At 43.7% G+C, this 18,430-nt stretch overlaps 1 protein-coding gene across 1 annotated transcript in view; it reads left to right on the top strand.

The window, feature by feature from the left end:
• Positions 1-18,430, top strand: part of ARHGEF33 (Rho guanine nucleotide exchange factor 33) — a 43,151-nt gene that overhangs the window by 13,990 nt on the left and 10,731 nt on the right. Inside the window, 9 exon segments of the mRNA XM_037528190.2 lie at positions 383-607; positions 4,598-4,727; positions 7,958-8,090; positions 9,610-9,693; positions 10,755-10,838; positions 12,415-12,563; positions 13,545-13,733; positions 15,873-16,579; positions 16,582-16,688. Of these exon segments, the coding sequence (XP_037384087.1) occupies positions 383-607; positions 4,598-4,727; positions 7,958-8,090; positions 9,610-9,693; positions 10,755-10,838; positions 12,415-12,563; positions 13,545-13,733; positions 15,873-16,579; positions 16,582-16,688 (1,808 nt within the window).

The raw sequence follows: 18,430 nt of genomic DNA, 5'->3' as shown, positions 1-18,430 counted from the left end.
ATCATTGACTCAAGGAGTGCGAACTGCAAACAAAGGCATCCAGTACTCTCTCTTTCTGTATTTTCTTGCTAACAGAGCTACAGACACCTGGTGTGCTCGTTTATACGGAAGCAGATGCAAGGAATCCATACTTATTATTATAAATTAGTTATATTATTTTCTTAATTTATTTCTTAACTCCTTATTTGGTGAGACAATATGTCAAAAATAGAGGATGTATACATCAGAAACAGAGCTGTAGTTACCATGGAAACTTTTGATCCTTAATTGATGTATTTAATCCTCAAGGGATGGTTTCATCCAAACAGGTGCATAATATTTAAGAGTTACTAAAGTCTATAATTTTTTAAGTCAGGTCTTGAGGGCAGGTGCTATTTTCCAGGAATGAACCCAACAACTCCGGAAGCAGAAGAGAACCTCAAGCCTTGCCTTGCAGCTGAGATCCCGTCCAAGGGCCATCACGCCTCTGGTGTGTGGAGGCAGCCTAAGGATGGCAAAGAATGGGGCGAGGAATACGTCACGAAAGACCACCCAGATAAGCTCAAGGAAGCTGGGCAGGGCCGGCATAGCTCCTTGGAAAATGTTTTATGTGAGACCTCCTTAGCTGGTAAGTTCCAAGTGGGAATACAACTAAAAATGTAAAAAAACAGGAGGAACCTAGGACCCAGTATTCTTGCAATTTAGATTCAGTGGACAATGAGACCACCTAGTGGCTGGTTTCCTTTTCTGATGAGCAAATTTTTCTGCTGGTAGAAGCGAAAAGACACACCGAGCTGGGTATGTCCCAGCTGGCGGGCTGGGACTATGACCTTGATTCTGGGTAACCCTGACATTAATAATACAGTGTGTTGGGTTGTAAGGTTGGTGGACAAGAGCACAGAATTAGGTGAACATTTAGTCAGTGATGGGGAACCTCAGTATATGAATCTTGTATCACTAATTTACTACCAAAATATAAAACACTGCAAGTAGTCTACCTTCCTCCCCCGCTGATTTTTTTCCTCCTTTTTTCCCCTTCATATCATAAATCATTACTGAATACTTATCATGTGTCAGACATTTCCCTCCAACTGTTTTGTGAAGGTGATTTAAATAAAAATTATCAAATCCATGAAAAATTAAACAGTGCTAAATGATTTATTATGTAGAAGTAACTGCTTTTACTTCTTTTGACACTTCTGGTGCTTGCTTTTATATTTTAAAAAATTTATGCTGCTATTTTTTTAAACTGGACTATATTAAGGTCTAATTTACATGCTTTAAAATCCACAAGGCTTATATTTAAGTTCATTGACTTGTTCCGTATCTATACCCCTGTGATCACTACCCAGATTAAGATACACAATATTTTTAGTGTCCCAGAATGTCTTCTCATGTACCTTTCCAGTTGATATCCACTCAGAGAATCACTGTTCTAACTTCTAACACCACCACCATAAATTAGTTTTGTCTGTTCTTCAACTTCATGTAAATAGAATATTACAATGTGTACTTTTGTGTCTGGCTTCTGTCAACATAATGTGTTATATATGATTTATTCACTGGTTCATTCTTCTTAATCATATTGTATGAATTTCCCACAATTTGTTCATTCATTCTTCTACTCATGTACATTTGGGTTATTTCCAGTGTAGGGCTATTATAAATAAAGCTACTATGAATATTCTTATAAAAGTCTTGTTCTGGATGTATGGCCTCATTTCTTTTGTCTGTGTACACAGGAGTGAAATCTCTAGGTAAAAGGATAGGATAATGTCTCACTTTGAAAGTAAACATAATGCCGGTCTCCAAAACGTTGGGAACATTTTGTACAACACAAGCATGCATGAGAGTTCCAGTTGCTTCACATCTTCACAGTACTGAGTGTGACCAGCCTTTTTAACTTTAGCTATTATTGCGGGAGAGCACTTGTATCATGCTGGAGTTTAATATGCACTTCCCTGATGACTAATGATATTTAGCCTCTTTTCATACCCTTATTGGCTACTCTTTTATCTTGTGTTATGAAATGCTATTTAATTCCTTTATCCAACTTTTAAATTGGGTTATTGCTTTATCATCTACTAGAAGGGTTTCTTGATATATTTTGTATAGGAGTTCTTTGTCAGATAAATGTGTGGAGGAAACTTATTCTAGTTTGTGGCTTACCTTTTCATGTTCTAAATAGTCTTCTGATAAACAAATGCTTTAATTTTGTTGATGTTAATCCATCCATTTTAAACTTTATAAGTAGCTAGCAACTTATGTGTCCTTCTAAGAAATCTTTACCTATCCCGAGCTTGTAAAGGTATTCGAGTATATTTTCTTCTAAAATCTTTAATTTCAGTCTCCACAATTACTTTGTTACTTATCTTCAGTAAATCCTGATGTGGAAGGAGTCTGGTTCATTACCCCCAAATCTGGCTCTTCAGGTTTTAGCACCATGTATCAAAAAACCTTCCTTCTCACAGTGAATTGCACAGGGAAAGTCTAGAGATTAGATATGAGTGGACCTAATTCTAATCTCTATATTCTTTCATTCCAATTAGCAGAGAAATGACATTTCGATAAATTGAGTCTTCCAAGAAAAGAACGTGGTATCTGTCTTCATTTATATAGATCTTCTTTAATTTTTCTCAGCAATGTAACAGAAAATCTGTCATCTACATCTTTTTAAAGCATTTGCCCCAGAGGCTGCTGTTATCCTGTTCCACCATTGTACTGCCACCATCCAGAGACTTCCCACTCTCCCTGGAAATTCCTTCTCCTGTGTTACATTGCTGTTTGTATTTGTTTGTTCTTGTGTGTCCTTCTTGGTTTACTTGTCTGGATGGAATCCATCATCCAGTAACTTGCACATACTTTGTTGTTAACTTAGCTGAATATAAACTAATTTTCTCTTGTTATTTTCAGTAAATTCCTCCATTGTCTTTTAACTCCTAATGTTGCTATTAGAAAGTTCAATACTATTCTGATTCCCATTCCTTTGTGTGCAACCAGATTTTTCTCTCTGGTAACATTTGGGGACTTCTCTTTATCTTTGGTGTGCAATAATGCCACAGTGCCGTGTTGTGTCTTTCAAGGAGCTATTAATTATGCTGAGCACTGTGGCCTTTTCCTCTGGAATTACATGTCCTGATATTTTGCTTTGCTATTACTAATTTGATAATAGCCTCTCATGTTTTTCTCTTTTTTTTTTTCCTCTGAAATCTCTGCTAATCTGATGTAGGACCTCCTGGATCGATTTTCTTTGCTGCTATCTTTTTCTCTTCTATTTTCCTTCAATCTGTCCCTATGTAGCAGGCTTTGGGGCCTTGTTCTGGGCCGATCCCATATGGATGGACTTTTACCCACGAGGGGACGGGTAACTTTGGGTGCTTCATTTAGAAACTAGACTCTTTGCCTTACCTGTATTGTTTCCTAGTTTTATTAAAGTTCCTTCCCATTAAAGTGTCATATGTTTTGTGTTGATGCGGCGGGTGGCAGAACCCATTTAGAACAGGCAGGTTTGCGGGGTTTGGGCTGCCCCTCTCCCTGTCCTATAACACCTAGTGGTTTTTTTGGGGGGGAGGCAGGAAGGAAGGAAAGAGAAAAGGCAGGCCATTTGCTTGACTTTATCTTCTAGTCTTTAATCTTTTAAAAAATGCCCCAAAGTTTCTTATTTTTTAATTTTTCTCATTTTTAAAAATAGTATTGCAAATTTATTAAATGGCTACAATATTTTTCTCATGTTTCTTTGAGACTATTAACTATAAAATTTAAGAAGTTTTCTTTTGTTTCTGCATTTATTCAGTGCTCCCCCTCTGAATATGTGTGTATATACTGTTTACTTCTCTTTTACAGTGTGTGATTCCAATATCTGAGGATTCTTAGTTAAATATTTATATTTAAGGGAGAATCCTTAAAAAAAAAAACAACACCCTGAAAAGTCTGTACTGGTCTGCTTATCAATAAGTGAGCTTCATTATTATCTAACCAGGTGACAAATGAACTTTTGTTCGGTAACCTCCTCTATCAGCATCTGGCATGTTTTCTTTCCTGGGTAGTTCAGTTTCTCCAATGGAAGGCCTGCCAGTTTCCTGCCTGGAGGGTATGAGCCTGGCTGCTGACATTCTGGCCCGGCAGGGGGAGATGCTGAAGGGGATCTCACTATTCAGTAGCAACCCTTGTTTTCATTTAGCATCTCAACTCTACCTTCTACTATTTCTGCTGTCTTTAGCCCAGACCCCAGAGAAAAAGGTTTCTCTAGTTCAGTTTTTCCCATTTCCCATGGGCTGAAAATGAGAAAGCCATCTGGTGTGGGGGTGGGGACCTAGAGGTTCAGTTGCACTTTATGCAGACTGCCTCCTGTTTTTAGTATTCCCCTTGACTTGCACTTTCTGTGATGCCTGCTGCCTCCAATCATGGAGCTTTTCTGTTTCTCAGCACATTTCCCATCTGTAGATGAGAACACCAGGGTCCTTTACTCTGCAGAATCAATTAACATGCCTCCATTGTGTTTTCCATCTTCTGAAAGCTTGCTGATGTCACTTTTTATTGCTTTCTGTTGTTTTCTAGCATTTAATAGGGTTTGGGGAAGGATGGTTAACAAAAATCCCTCTTTGGTTTGTTTTCAAAGCTAAAAGACAGACTGTGGCACTAGAACTGCTTGAATCAGAAAGAAAATATGTCATTAATATCTCTCTGATCCTGAAGATCAAGGCAACATTCCAGGGATCAGATGGAAAGAGGAATTCCAAAGAGAGAAGGTATCCATGTATTCATTGCCTTTGCTTTTCAGATTGATTAAGATTTAAGGTAAGTTGTTTATTGTTTCCACTTTGGGACTCCTGACACCTGTAAAGAGTTCCAGAAATAGTCTTTCAAAAGGTAGTAGGCAGTGACAGCAAGTAACCCTGGCAAATCTCACATTTGGATTTTTAGCAGATAAGAAGATAAGTATGGTCTCAGGTCTTCAGAGTCCATGCATATCTGTTAAGACCCTAAGGGAAGAATAAATGCTGCAGGGAGGGAGGCACTGCTCTCTGTTTCCACCTGCCTGACCCCCTAGGGTCACAGGTCTCCTGGAGGTAGTGGGAATGGATGCAGCAGAGGTCTGAAGCCCTAAGTAGTTGTTGGAGAAATGATATAGGATACAGGCCTGATATGACTCTGGACTTGGACCTTCCTTATTATGTTTTCAGAGAATCCCATAGTACTGGGTAGTACATGGGTGTGGGGGGCTGGGGGGGATAGTGTGTGTGTTCCTCTGAGGCAAGGCAGTGCTCCTGTAGGGCGTGCAGTGCATTGTGACAGGCGCTAGGCCTAACAGCACAACACTTCTCCATCTAGATCAATCCATAATCTTTAGATTCTCTCTATTGGGAGAGGAAACTATGATTTGGTGAGAAAGATGAATGTAATAAAAATGTGATAACATCAAGTAATCAAGGAAAAGTCCAATCCAAATGAAAGTCTGAATTATGGACTACTACTGGCAAATGTAGCTTATTACTTTAAATATTTTATCAGGTAATATGCACTAATACAAGTTTTTTTTTTTTCACTATTACAACTTAATCACATAAATTGTGACTCTATCAGGAGAGGCTCAAATTATATTTTCCTGCTCTGCACTATCTATTCCCTCCCTCAATTTTACTTGACTTCGTAAAGGCCAACAATATTCCCCGGTCACTAAAATTCAGTGCTCTCCTACCTAAACAGCTGAGGTAAGGAAATAGTCCCTGACAAATCCACAAGCGACTTGAGTATTTTCAAATTTTACTTTACTGCAAAACTGGGATAAAAGATATGAAGTCAACACAGAACAGAAAAGGTGAGGGGACAGTGCCACAGTGGTGACCGGCAGGGGGTGTAGATCTGCACTTCTCTGAGTGTCACCCAGATTCTCACTGGACCTTCCATCCCCATATGACCATTTGATTACTCCTCCCAGACTTCAGTGGCTGGTCCTGCCTCCCAGACTTTCAGTAGCTCTCTGAGAAACCTCAGTGGCTTCTAGCTTTCTATTTTGCTGTTGCCAAAGACCCTCCTAGTTTACATGAACCAACTCTAAAGGCAAGTCTACATGGGGACTTTGTTTCCCCATATAGATTCTAAGCAACTTCCTAGTCACTGAAAATTGGGGGACAGTGTAAGAAGAAAGAGAGGATCTGTTTACTCTGGGACACAGGTACCAGGCCCTGTGCGAGTCACTCCCTTCATGAAATCTTCACAAGAGCCCTGTGAATCCTACTTCACAGATGAAGAAACTAAGGTCCAGAAAGACTTAAAATCACATAGGCAGTTAATGCCAGAAATCAAACCCAAGCCTGTTGGGCGTGTACTTCATGTTCTTTTCACATCATGCCACTTCTCTAAGGATGCTGTGGCATCCTGACAACTCTATGTCAGGCTTCTCAACTCGCCAGAGGCAGACTTTCTGTCTCTTTCTGTTTCAAACACAGACTTCACAGTTCTTCAGATCTCAGCTGCACTCATGTGGGGATACTAGACATGTTCTTAGCCCACTGCAGCCTTTTTCTACTTGCTGTGTCACACAAGAATTATTACCCAAAGTTGTGCATAGCCTCTGGATGGAGAGAAATCTTTCACAACTAGATCTTTTGCTGGTGCAGTATTTAACTCCAGTAAGATCAGTTGCAATTCTTCCACATCGGCTTCTCCCAGTCAGACTCTTCTAGCCACGCCTCTGAGTTCCCCCAGACCTGCACTAGGATTATGTAGATGCTCCAAGCCTGCTGTGCCAGTCACCAGCCACCAGCCATGAGAGCCCAGATCAGAAAGTCTCTCCTGGATCTTCTGGATCAGGGGTTTCTCACAGCAGAAACTCATGGCACAGAAGGTGGTGGGGGCAAAAGGTGGAATGGAAGGAATCCCTGTATCTTTCCAAGGAAACAGGGAACCCAATTCTGGCATTTGTGTTTTCTCTGAGCTACAGCCACTGAGGAACTTCTGCTTTGCTTGGAGCTGGCTTGAACAAACCTCTCAGACTGGTGTCCTTCTTGTTCTCTTATCTGGGGCTGGCAATGCTCCAGATTGCCCACTGATTTATCTCATTAGAACCCTGGGAAACAGCCAAATAAGTTCAAATGACAAATGGTCACTTCCATCCTTGGTCAGTTCATCTTCATGAACGTGAGGTTTTGAAAGCACAAGTGAATCTATTTTCATTCCCAAGTCACCAAGTCAGAGCTCAAATTCTTGCTGTAGCTCTAGCAAGACTCCATTTAATTTTTTCTTCCTTCCTCGTTCCTATAGATCTCTGATCACCCCACCAGTCTCCATCCGGTCCCCCTTCTCCCTTTGAACATCTTGCTTTCCCCTTTATTTCCTCTGAATAAAATGAGGCACATCGAGAGCTGGGGGAGTAGCTTGCGAGAGTGGGGAGGGGACTGCCTATGTAGGCAACACTGTCCCTGCCTGGTGTTCCTCTCAGGAACTGAGCGAAAGGGGAAAAGGAAGCCTTCATATTCCCACCCCCTGAGCTTTTAGTTGCCATCTTTAAACAAATTTCCCTATGTGTCTCAGTAGCAGTCTGCTACCTAGTAGCTAAGAATGACCAAATGCACCTTACTGCTGTCATCTATACTAATGTGACACCAATAGAATAGACTTTCACACATCAAGTGGGAATAACTTTAAAGCATAGAAAAAGAGTTCCCTTGGGGTTTCCACAGAGTGGCATGTAAAGGCAGTGTGCCCATTTGACATTTAAAAGGCTGTTCAAGTGATGTGCTTCTTGTTCGTTCAATACACTTGTGTGTAGGAGCCATCAGTCAAGGGACCCTCTGTCACCTCAGGACATCTTCGATGAGGTCTACGTGACAAACTTAAAAAAAAATATCCTAAATAGAGACCCGTGACTCAGAATTATCTTGAATGATTGGGGAGGTGGGGCCTGCTGCATCTATTCTGTAGGGCTGTGTCGTCTCCACACTTGGTTTGTGTGATTCTATCTCTGTTCTGTTTCAAGCCTCTTCCCTGGCTCTTTACGGTACCTTGTCCAGCAGCACCTGGATTTGCTTCATGCTCTGCAGGAAAGGGTCCTCAAGTGGCCACGCCAAGGAGTGCTTGGAGATTTATTCCTTAAGTTAACAAACGATGAGGTAAGTTTTTTGTTTTTTTTTTTTTTAACGCATTACAAACTTGAATCCTGTGAATCGGTGCCCCCATCTACTTTCCTTAATGGGGAATCTAGAATCAGTGAATTTCAGAGTGAGAGGAATCACTGAGACTTAGTCTAACTTTCTCATTCTAAAGATAACCAAATAAAGTTCACAAAGGTTAAAAGACTTTGCCAATTAAACAATTTGCTATTTAGTGGTTCATCTGTCATTAGAGTCTGTGTTCTAACTTCCACTTCATAGATCTCCACTGTACTAAAATTGTCTCCATCCAATGTACTCAGATGTAGGTGTACATGTCTGTATTTGTGAATAAACATATATACCTGCACATATATGTCCATAATACATAAATAGATGAGGGTCTGTGTATAGATGTATTTCCAGACACCATTTCATTCCTTAGAAGTTAAAAATAAATGTGATAGGTATTTGTCTTGAATGTTCACTTTGTTTTGTGGGGGAAAAAAGTGCTTAGTTTTCACATCTTACAGATAGGGTGTTAAGTTTTGAAATCTCTATAATGTTCTACAAAGAAGATATGACTCTAGGCCAGAAGTTGCAAACTGAAATGACTACAGGGCCAGATAGTGACCTAAATGAGTGGATGTGAGCTGACTATAACACAATGTGGACTGTTGGGAAGTGAGCTTAAGTGGAGCACAAATGCTTTTCTACAGAAAAACTACTCAGTTTTATCCAATTATCATGCAGGTCAAAAGAGCTAAAGTTATCAGATCTGATATTTTAAGAGAAAATGGAAATCAGTAATATGATGTGAAATTTTACTTTTAAAATATTGTGTGGTCTAGTTAAAATTGATTTGCAAGCCAGACTTTGCCTGCAAGCAAGCTCTGTATATCATTGATTCTCAACAATGCATAATAATACAAAGTTTATAAATTATTCACTTGTATAGATTTGAAAAGATGTAATGCTAGTCCTTTAAAATCACTTTTCCTCATTTGCTTTCTTGAGTTGAGAATTGTAATATCTATGGGAACATAGCCTTGGAGCTGAGAACTTTTCCTGGAGGGATATTACAGAGGTGAATTGCAATTAGTGGAAATGTGTGATTAGTGGGAAAAGTTGAGAACCACTGGGCTACGTACTATGAAGTGTGTTGGATAAAGTTCCTCATTTGGATGTAGATGATTGAAATTATTATTAAGAAACAACATATTTCTTTTTAATCATTTAACAATTTTAAAATACTTTTTCAATTTATATGATTCTCTTGCTCCTTGGCTTACTACTTCATTTGCTCTGTTTAAATATGGCTGGGAGTTTGAGTGCTTAAACCCATAGCGATGTTTACCTTAAAACCAAAGAGATTTAAAAATGAGATGAATTTAAAAACTGAAACATGTTAATGGCCACCTTAAATGAATGATTAAGATAATCACTGCAAAGTACTCCTTTTTGAGGCACATGACTATAAAATATTAAGTTGTTACCTGTTTTCAGGTTCTTACCATGAATTTTTGTGTTTGTTTTCAAGAATAATTTCTTGGATTATTATGTTGCCTACCTGAGAGACCTGCCTGAATGCATTTCTTTGGTTCATGTTGTTGTTCTGAAGGAGGTAAGTTAACTTGCTTCTCTTTGGTCACATGTATCTCAATATGATGTTGCTCATCCACCAGGAAATACAGGACATGCACCTTGGGGTTCTAGGAGCCCACTGCAGGATCAGCACCATTGCTTTGGTCCTTACCCTGCCTTACAGACCCTCTGTTCCTTTCCACTGGCAGTACAGACAAAAGACAACGGCGTTCTAAACAGAGATCTTCAGACTGCTTCAGCTTGCATACTGTATGAAGCTTTTGTTTTGTTTTGTTTTTCTGGCTCAGATAATATGAATTGTAATATTAAATTTAGTCTGAATATTAAAACTGAAGTCATCCTGTGTCTGTCAGTGTATAAGATCACGAAGTGCTTGCTTTAAATACGCTACTCCAGTGACATGTTAGGTGGTGAGTAAGCAGATATAAATCTATAAAAATTCTAGTTATTTTAGGACAATAGGAAGAAACTGCACCCAAAGCCCCCAAATGAAAAGTTGATCAAGTTTCACAACAGGGAAGGGACTCCATCTTATTAACATTTTATTTCAACTCTCTGCTGCTTCCAACCCAGTATAATGCCTACCACATGATATAGCATTCAGCAAATATTTGAAGAAGGGGGGAGGGGAGGAAAAGATGTGGAGAAACTCCAACATGATTCCTGCTGCCGGTTTCTGATCACATTCCCTGCCCCCACACTCATGAGTTTCCAGTTCCCCCTGGTGGCTATTAGTAAACCACTGTCATGATTACTTGCTGGAAAACTTAAATGAATTAATTCACCTCAAATATATTTTATTGAATGTCCACCTCTGTGTATGGGGAGAGGAAGATGGAGGGGTTAGTTTGGCAAGTTGGGTGGATTAAAAAGAGGTATATGATTCCCTCCATGCTTTAGAGAAACTGTCTCTGAGCATTTTCCGTAACAAATGGCCTCTCCAATGACAGATCAATGCTTCGTGACAAGGCAGAGATACTCTGGGAGTAAACCCTTCCTACTCTGATGGGGCTGACTTTGGGGTTCGGCAGCCAGAGCTTCAGTAGGACACTAAAAGTACTCCACCTTTCTTTCATTCAGGGTGATGAAGAGATTAAATCTGACATCTACACGCTGTTTTTTCACATAGTTCAGCGCATCCCTGAATACCTGATACATCTGCAGGTAGGCATGGCTGGGCACGCCACTGAACTGACTTTCATGTCAACAACTGTTTTTGGCTTCCAACTGAAAAACACTGTAAAGAATCAAGGAATCATTAATATTTCTAAGAAGTTTTGAAATGATTTAACTTGTCAGGACTACCCCATCTTCACCTTGTGGTATGAGCTAAAAAATCTAAAAATTTTTGGTGCCTGATGCCTGCCTTTGACGTTCTGTCTCCATTTACCAGCAATCCACCCCTCTGCTGATCCAAGGTCTTTCTAGAGCAGCTCCTGCTAAATTCTGAGTTCCCCTTCAATCCCTTCCACCCTGGTGCTGCAGCCTCCTACATACACCCATCCACCCCCACTCCTGCACTAAGAAATACCTATGTAACTGCTATCCTGACTATTTTCTTTAGTCTTGGGTCCAACCAAAAATGGCTTATGTCTTATGTCACAGCAGAAGCATGAGGAAGCTGATAAGATGATTTCTCACACCATTTCCCCACAGGGTTTGTAGCATCTTGAAGGGAGTAGAGAGAGTTCACAAGCACATCTACAAGCACCTCTTCCTCCCACCCCTCACCTGTTCTGGTTTAATTGCTGACTGATCATCTTAAATAATTTAGCGAGAACACCTTAGAAATGCTGAGGCTGTATCTTAGGTAGAAGCAGCCCAGTGTCAATATAAAAACGACTTTCAAATGTATGTGACTTTAGATTTTGAAATCATTTTCTCACAATTATTATCTTATTTAATCCTTCCAACAACCCCATGGAATAGATATGGTTATTACCATTTCTTAGATAAGGAAAGGAAGATGCAAAGAAGTTAAGTAACTTGCCCAGGTTAACAAACCTAGTCGGTGAAAAAACTAGGACTGAAACCCAAGTTTTACAAGTAAACAAAAAGCCGAGTTTTACTGTCTGACTTGACTTCACATCCTGGCTTTACCTCTCGTGAGATGTGTGGCTTCCTGAAGATTACTTAACCTTACTGTGCCTCGATTCTCGAATGTGTAAAGCAGGGGGATAATTGTACTTATCTAACCAGGTTGTGGTAAAAATTAAGTGAGAAAATAGGGCTTAGTGCTTGGCAATAGGAAGCACTTCATAAATGTTAGCTTTCCTGAATCCAACTAGCACGCAAGCCCCTCAATACCACAGAGGGAAGGCAAGCAGCGAGGTTGCCGGGCTAGGTTTGGAAAAACAAAAACAAAAAAACCCTCTTCCAGCCTGCCTTGCTGCCTGATGTTCTCCGCATTGGTCTGACTCTGTGGGGTTCTAAGGCCTTTCTTGTAGACAGTATTTGTTAGAATGACTCATTACCTCAGAGATCCAGTTAATAGATCCTTCTATTTTTTCTCTTATGCTCACATCCTGTTCAAACAGGAACAGTAGTGACTATTATTTTTCCTGACTGTGACAGGCAAGAAAACAGCAAATTTGACCTTTCAGCTTATAATTAGATTGGCCATATATATTGTTTCGATAATAAAATTACTACCAAAAACCTCACAACAGATCCAGGTGCAAAAGAGAGGAAAACAACTTTCATTCTAATTATGCCATGCTGTTTTTTCCCCTCTATCTAGAATGTTCTGAAGTTCACAGAGCAGGAGCACCCTGACTATTACCTACTCCTGGTGTGTGTTCAGCGCCTTCGAGTGTTTATCTCACACTACACCCTGCTGTTTCAATGCAATGAGGAATTGCTTATTCAGAAACGGAAAAAACTCAAGAAGTAAGGTTCTGATAATGCCATCTATAGGGCTGGTCAAAGATTTCTGAGTGAGGGATGCAGACAGTCGCTGTGAGTGGCAGTGACAACACCGGATGTTAAGTGGCTGAAATGTAGTGATGGGAGATAGGAGAGAGAAGGGGAGCGAGGAGAGGCACCCACTACTCAGATTCTTTTAGAAAAATAAGCACTTTCACTCCAATGCCTATGCAGCGCCCTATCATCTCTTATCTCATGTAGTTGCTAACCACATGAAGTGGGTCAGGTTCCCTAAACTTGCCAGGTTAAAATTGCAGTTTAAAGGCCAGACTGTGGTTTCCCTCATTAATTCAACAACTATTTATTGCATGCCTGTGGTTGTGTCAGGCACTGTTTTACACACTGAATTTACTGCAATGAACAAAATAGAAAAAATTCCCTGCCACTTGGAGCTTACTTTTGAGAGTTGGACAGTCAGTTAATAAGTTAGATGGTCATAGTGCTATGGGTAAAAATAAAACAATTTAGGAAGGGGATGCTGGTTAAACAGATTTCATGCTAAGAGGAAATGGAAAGTGTTGACTGGAAGAATCCAGACTTCAGATGTAACAGGCGCAACCTATAGCAGAGCTTCCTAATGACTTGGATTCACTTCAACCTTATCCCAACCCAAGGAGGAAGACAGAGTCATTACTGTGGGTATTTCCAGAAAAGGAAGCTATCTTGGCAAGTCAGACTTCTCTAAAGGAGGACATCTTCCAGTACAGAGCCTTCCCCAAACTCAAGTCAGCCAATTAGCATTTATAGTCCTACCTGGCATCCAGCTGCACCCTATCATGTAAACAGCTGGTTTGTAGAGGGGCCGGGGAAGGCTGGTGGGGCGGGGAACGTTCACAGCTGACCTTCATCTGGGAAATATTTCTTGATCTTTCTTGGCATAATCTATGTGTTCAGAGAGTCAGTTTCCCACCATACACCCTAAGAATATGACTTCCATTCTGTTAGGTCATCCATGGCGAAGCTGTACAAAGGGCTGGCTTCCCAGTGTGCAAATACCGGGCAAGAGGCTTCTCCTACTCCAGGACCTGAGGCAGTCCGTGACAGTGGGATCCACTCAGAAGAGATTCTGCAACCCTACCCTTCTGCTCCCAGTTCTGGCTCTGCTGTCACTTAAGCACCTCTTGCAGTGGGAAAGTTAATGGCAATTCCCTTGGGTCCCAAACAGCCTCTGTGGGGTAGTATACACTACAGGACTCCTACTTCTGGCCCCATCAGGTCTCTATGTGGCAGGTAAGCAGCTGACCTGATGCTTAGATCCCAGAGGAAGGCACTTATATTAAGGGGGAGTTCTAGAGGCTGGAGATTGTTTCCAGTAATTTTACCACCCTCCATATATATTATGAATCTCTGGGTCTGGATACTGATGGGTTGGAAGAGAACGATATAAGAAGACAGGAGGGCATTGTACAGCCCCTCAGAAAGCTGAGAAACTACTTAATTTCTCCAAAAATATAATATAGGGAAAAAGAATCCCAGTTAGGGTCAGAGGAAGTCTGAGGATGAGAAATAGGTCTGAAATGATGCGGAAAGAATGCTGTGTAGCCCTTCCAGATTCTCCTTAAAGCTTGTTTAGAAAGGGACTTAAATAAATTGTTTGTCACTTAGAACAGCTTCTCTAAAAGCTGTCCTGGGCTGGATTTGATCGCCTTTTAAAGTCTCTGCACATAACCCTCTAGCACAATAAGCTGGTTTTTCATTCAGCAAACTTCTCAACAATCTTTAGGGTAAGGAATTTACAAATCTGGAACTCATTCTACCTGTGATAAAAGTCAATTCCTTTTCTGCCCTAATTTCTTAAAATAATGAGAACATTTATCAGTGAGAGATGGAAGAGCAAATGTGGAGAGCAAGGAGGGAGAAATTCCATAATCATTCTAAAACCTCGGAGATAGTACCTTTTCTATAAATAAAGCCCAGAATGAGTTCCTTCCTAGAGAAAATTCTAGGAGTCCTGTAGGGAAAGCAGTGCAACAGAACCCCAAAGAATGAAATCCCTGTAGTACTATAACCAGATTGAATGAGATAGCTGCTGTTGCACTCTGTGTTGGGGAGATAAACGACCCAGAACAATCTTTGAAGTTAGGAGAGAACTAGAGTCAGGTCAACATTTTGTCTTACTATTTCTTTTTGTATCTGTAACTGTGAGAACTAGTTTTCAACTTAGGGGCACTGGAGAAAGATCTTCAGTGCTAGCATTTATGTCTACATTATTTATGCTTTTTTTGGTGGTAGAACTAAATATGCATAAACTAGCCAGATAACCAGTTGGGGGTCAGTGTGTAAGTCACCCACTCACATAGGTCTGGCAAGTAAACTCCAGCATAACTGGTAAATTATGATGGGTCTGCTATCCTAGTGCCCCTATGTAAACTACTTACCATATTTTTAAAAATCCCGTGATAGGGGGCAAATTCAGGGTGAAAAGCTTGAAAAGACTTATATTGCACGTTTTACAGCCAAATGGTATTTGAGAATTTCAGATACAAACAAAATAGTGACTCCCACATGCTGTCATCCAGACTCAAGCTGTCAAGAATATACCTCACAATCATTTCATCCAGGAATTTTTTTTTAAAGATTTATTTATTTATGCATACGAGAGCTGGGGTACAGGCCAGAGATGTGTGTGGTGGGGGGTGTGACAGGATCCACCAGAGACAGAGTGGGTAACAGAACAGGCAGACTGACTGAAATACACTGCTGAGGGGAGCAGCGGGCGAGACAGGAGAGTCTGCTGCATCATGTGGGTAGCTCCCTGGCTGCCCGGGGATTGAACTCATCCTGCAGAGGCTGCAGATTGCTTCATAGTGGAGTGCTTAACCCCTTGTGCACCAGGGAGGCCCCCATGAATTTGTTTTTAAGCGTGAAGATCTGAGTTGAACAAAAGGTGTTTCTATTCTTTTGTGTAATTCTGCTAGGGCAAGAAAGGGAGCAGAGAGAGAAAAGAGGTGCCTTGGGAGGCAGATGGGTGGTCAGGAAGGGTCAGACCTGTCACAGGGGGTGGGGGGGGGTGACGACTGTCCTCGACCCACCAGCCACCTCTAGCCAGTGTCTCCTTTCTAAGACGAGCCATCGGGCTTCCCCCTTCCAGACAGCAATTTTCTCTCTGGGGCCCCGGGGTCGCGGGGCCTCAATGGGCGCATTCTGTGGAGCTTGGCAGCTACCACTAGCCGACTGGGGGCAAAGAGAGGCGCCCCAGCGGCTCCCAGCCTGGCGAGGCCTGCACTAACCACCCGTCTGCACCCCTCTTTTGTATTCTGTTTCCCCTTAAAGACATCTGCTGCCCCCTGTGAAGAAAAGCCAACAGCAGCAGAGCCTGGTGGAGAGCATGCAGCCCGGCAAGCCCGGCGACTGGGAGCTGGAGGGCAGGAAACACGAGCGGCCCGAGAGCCTCCTGGCGCCCGCGCAGTTCTGCACCGCCGAGCAGGACGTGAAGGCGCTGGCCGGGCCCCTGCAGGCCATCCCGGAGATGGACTTCGAGCCGTCGCCGGCCGAGCCGCTGGGCAACGTGGAGCGCTCGCTGCGCGCCCCGGCCGAGCTGCTGCCCGACGCGCGCGGCTTCGTGCCCGCGGGCTACGAGGAGTTCGAGTACGGCGGGGAGCTCTTCGCGCTGCCGGCGCCCTACGACGAGGAGCCCTTCCAGGCGCCCGCGCTCTTCGACAACTGCTCGCCCGCCTCCTCCGAGTCCAGCCTGGACATCTGCTTCCTGCGGCCCGTCAGCTTCGCCATGGAGGCCGAGCGGCCCGAGCACGCGCTGCAGCCGCTGCCCAAGAGCGCCACGTCGCCGGCGGGCAGCAGCGGCGCCTACAAGCTGGAGGCGGCGGCGCAGGCGCAGGCGCAGGCGCACGGCAAGGCCAAGCCGCTGAGCCGCTCGCTCAAGGAGTTCCCGCGCGCGCCGCCCGCCGACGGCGCCGCCCCGCGCCTCTACAGCACGCGCAGCAGCAGCGGCGGCCGCGCGCCGCTCAAGGCCGAGCGCGCCGCCCCCCGCACGGCGCGGCCGCAGCCGCCGCTGCGCGCGGCGCGCCCCGGACCTTCTTCCCCCAACAGAGGTCCCAAAGCGAAAAGCAGACCTATTTGGAAGTAAGGAGGGTAAAGTAAACCCCCGCCCAAACCCACAGCGCCGGCCACCCCGGGCCTAGAGGGGCAGGGCGCGGCCCGGGCTCGCCCAGGGGTGCGGGAGGCGGGAGAGCGCGGGGCGCGCCCTCGAAGGCGCGGGCGCGTGCCTGGCCTGGGGCCCTGGCGCACGGCCCGCGGGCGTTTGTGTGCGGCTCCACGGCCGAGGGCGGAGAAAACGGACTCTCGGGCCTGCTCGCCACCCCAAACCCGCACACAGTTAGCGTCAGGGGGGGCGCCCTCCTGCTTCAGCTTGGGCACCCCTGTTCCACCCGACAGGCCCAGCACTGCGCGCAAGGCCGGGCCGGGGCCCTGGCCCTGTTGGCGGCACCGCCTTGTGTGTGTGTTCGGGACGTTGAGCACGTTGTGTGCGGCCTCGACGGTAGCTGGGGAGACCAGGTGTCCCGTCGCTGTGGACTCGCTGCAGCGAGCACTGGAAAGCTAAGCTCGTTTCCCGCCCTGGCTTTCCTTTTGACCCAAAAATGGTGTCACCCTACCTTACAGACGCCAGTGGGACAAGGACGTCCCAGAATAGTCGAGGGAGCCTTGACACCTGGCGCCTTCTTAGGCCTCTGTATCACTGGTTGGCATTTGGATGGCTAACCTTGGTGTTTGCCAGCCTGGGGACCTACAAGGAGGTGTTCAGATACATGTCCCTGACAGGGCTAGTCGTAGCCCCTGAGCCATGCCTAGTTTCTCTGCTGGTGACCCAAACAAGGGCACTTGTCTGAGTACGCAGAGGAACAGCATCGCTTTGACCGTGCCGCCACCTTTCCTATTGAACAGTGTCAAAGTGTGGTCAGGGTACCTCAGTATTGGTACATCTTGAAAACGACATTGTCCAGAACTGACTTTACCTGCACCAAGTATCACTTGTATCACATTCTGGGGGCCCTTAGCCTAGGTTAGAAGGGGTTTTCCTAGGAAGAGGGCCCTACATTGCATTTTCAAGTGAGTAGGAACAGATTCAGAACCACCGAGTCCATTCACTTTTTAGTGACCACTGAGACACTACCTTGCACGCTGTACTACGTGCTGAGGATTCAGAAATAAATGACACTCAGTCTCTGCTCTACAGGACTACTGGCTGAGTGTGGGAAAGACACAGGGAAACACAGAATTATAATAAACCTTGACACACGTGAGAGGGGTGTTTAAGCCGTCCTTGGGGTGACGGCAGAGCTTTTGAAATCAAATGGTAATTTGTATGTCTGAATTTGATTTTAAAAGCTGCCTAGAAGTCGGCTAGGTGAAGCGTGAGGCAGGAAGACGTGCAAAAAAGGCTGATAGCTCTTTTTTAAAAACACCAGGACCGTGCTTCTCCTGTGGTATGCTATGCTAGCGGGAGTAGTAGACATTGGGCAAGAGAAATAAGAAGGAGTTGGGTAAGGGAGAACCGTGGGGCTTGCAGTCCACCTGGACTCCAGGAACACAAAGTCTGTGTCTGGATCCCACAGAGAATAAAAACACCACAGCGTGCTCAGCTAGAGATTCCGAGATTCCCCGGGTTCTCAGATTTCCTTCTGGCTGTGATTTTGAATCCTGAAATTTATGAAATTCTACTAGACAAAATTTTTTGGACACAATGCTCTTAGGCTTGTGCCAAAATTCATTAACAAGGGAAATAGAAAAGGAAATAATAGTGCCAATTAAGAGCAACTTTGGATGGGCAGAAGTTTACATAGAAAACCTGCTAACTAACATAATTTAAGCTACAA

The sequence above is a fragment of the Talpa occidentalis genome, unplaced genomic scaffold, assembly GCF_014898055.3.
Source record: "Talpa occidentalis isolate TD23 unplaced genomic scaffold, MPIMG_talOcc4v2.1 talOcc4.5, whole genome shotgun sequence".
Lineage (NCBI taxonomy): Eukaryota > Metazoa > Chordata > Mammalia > Eulipotyphla > Talpidae > Talpa > Talpa occidentalis.
The sequence above is the reverse complement of the archived record's forward strand: the minus strand, read 5'-3'. Positions and strand labels throughout refer to the sequence as shown.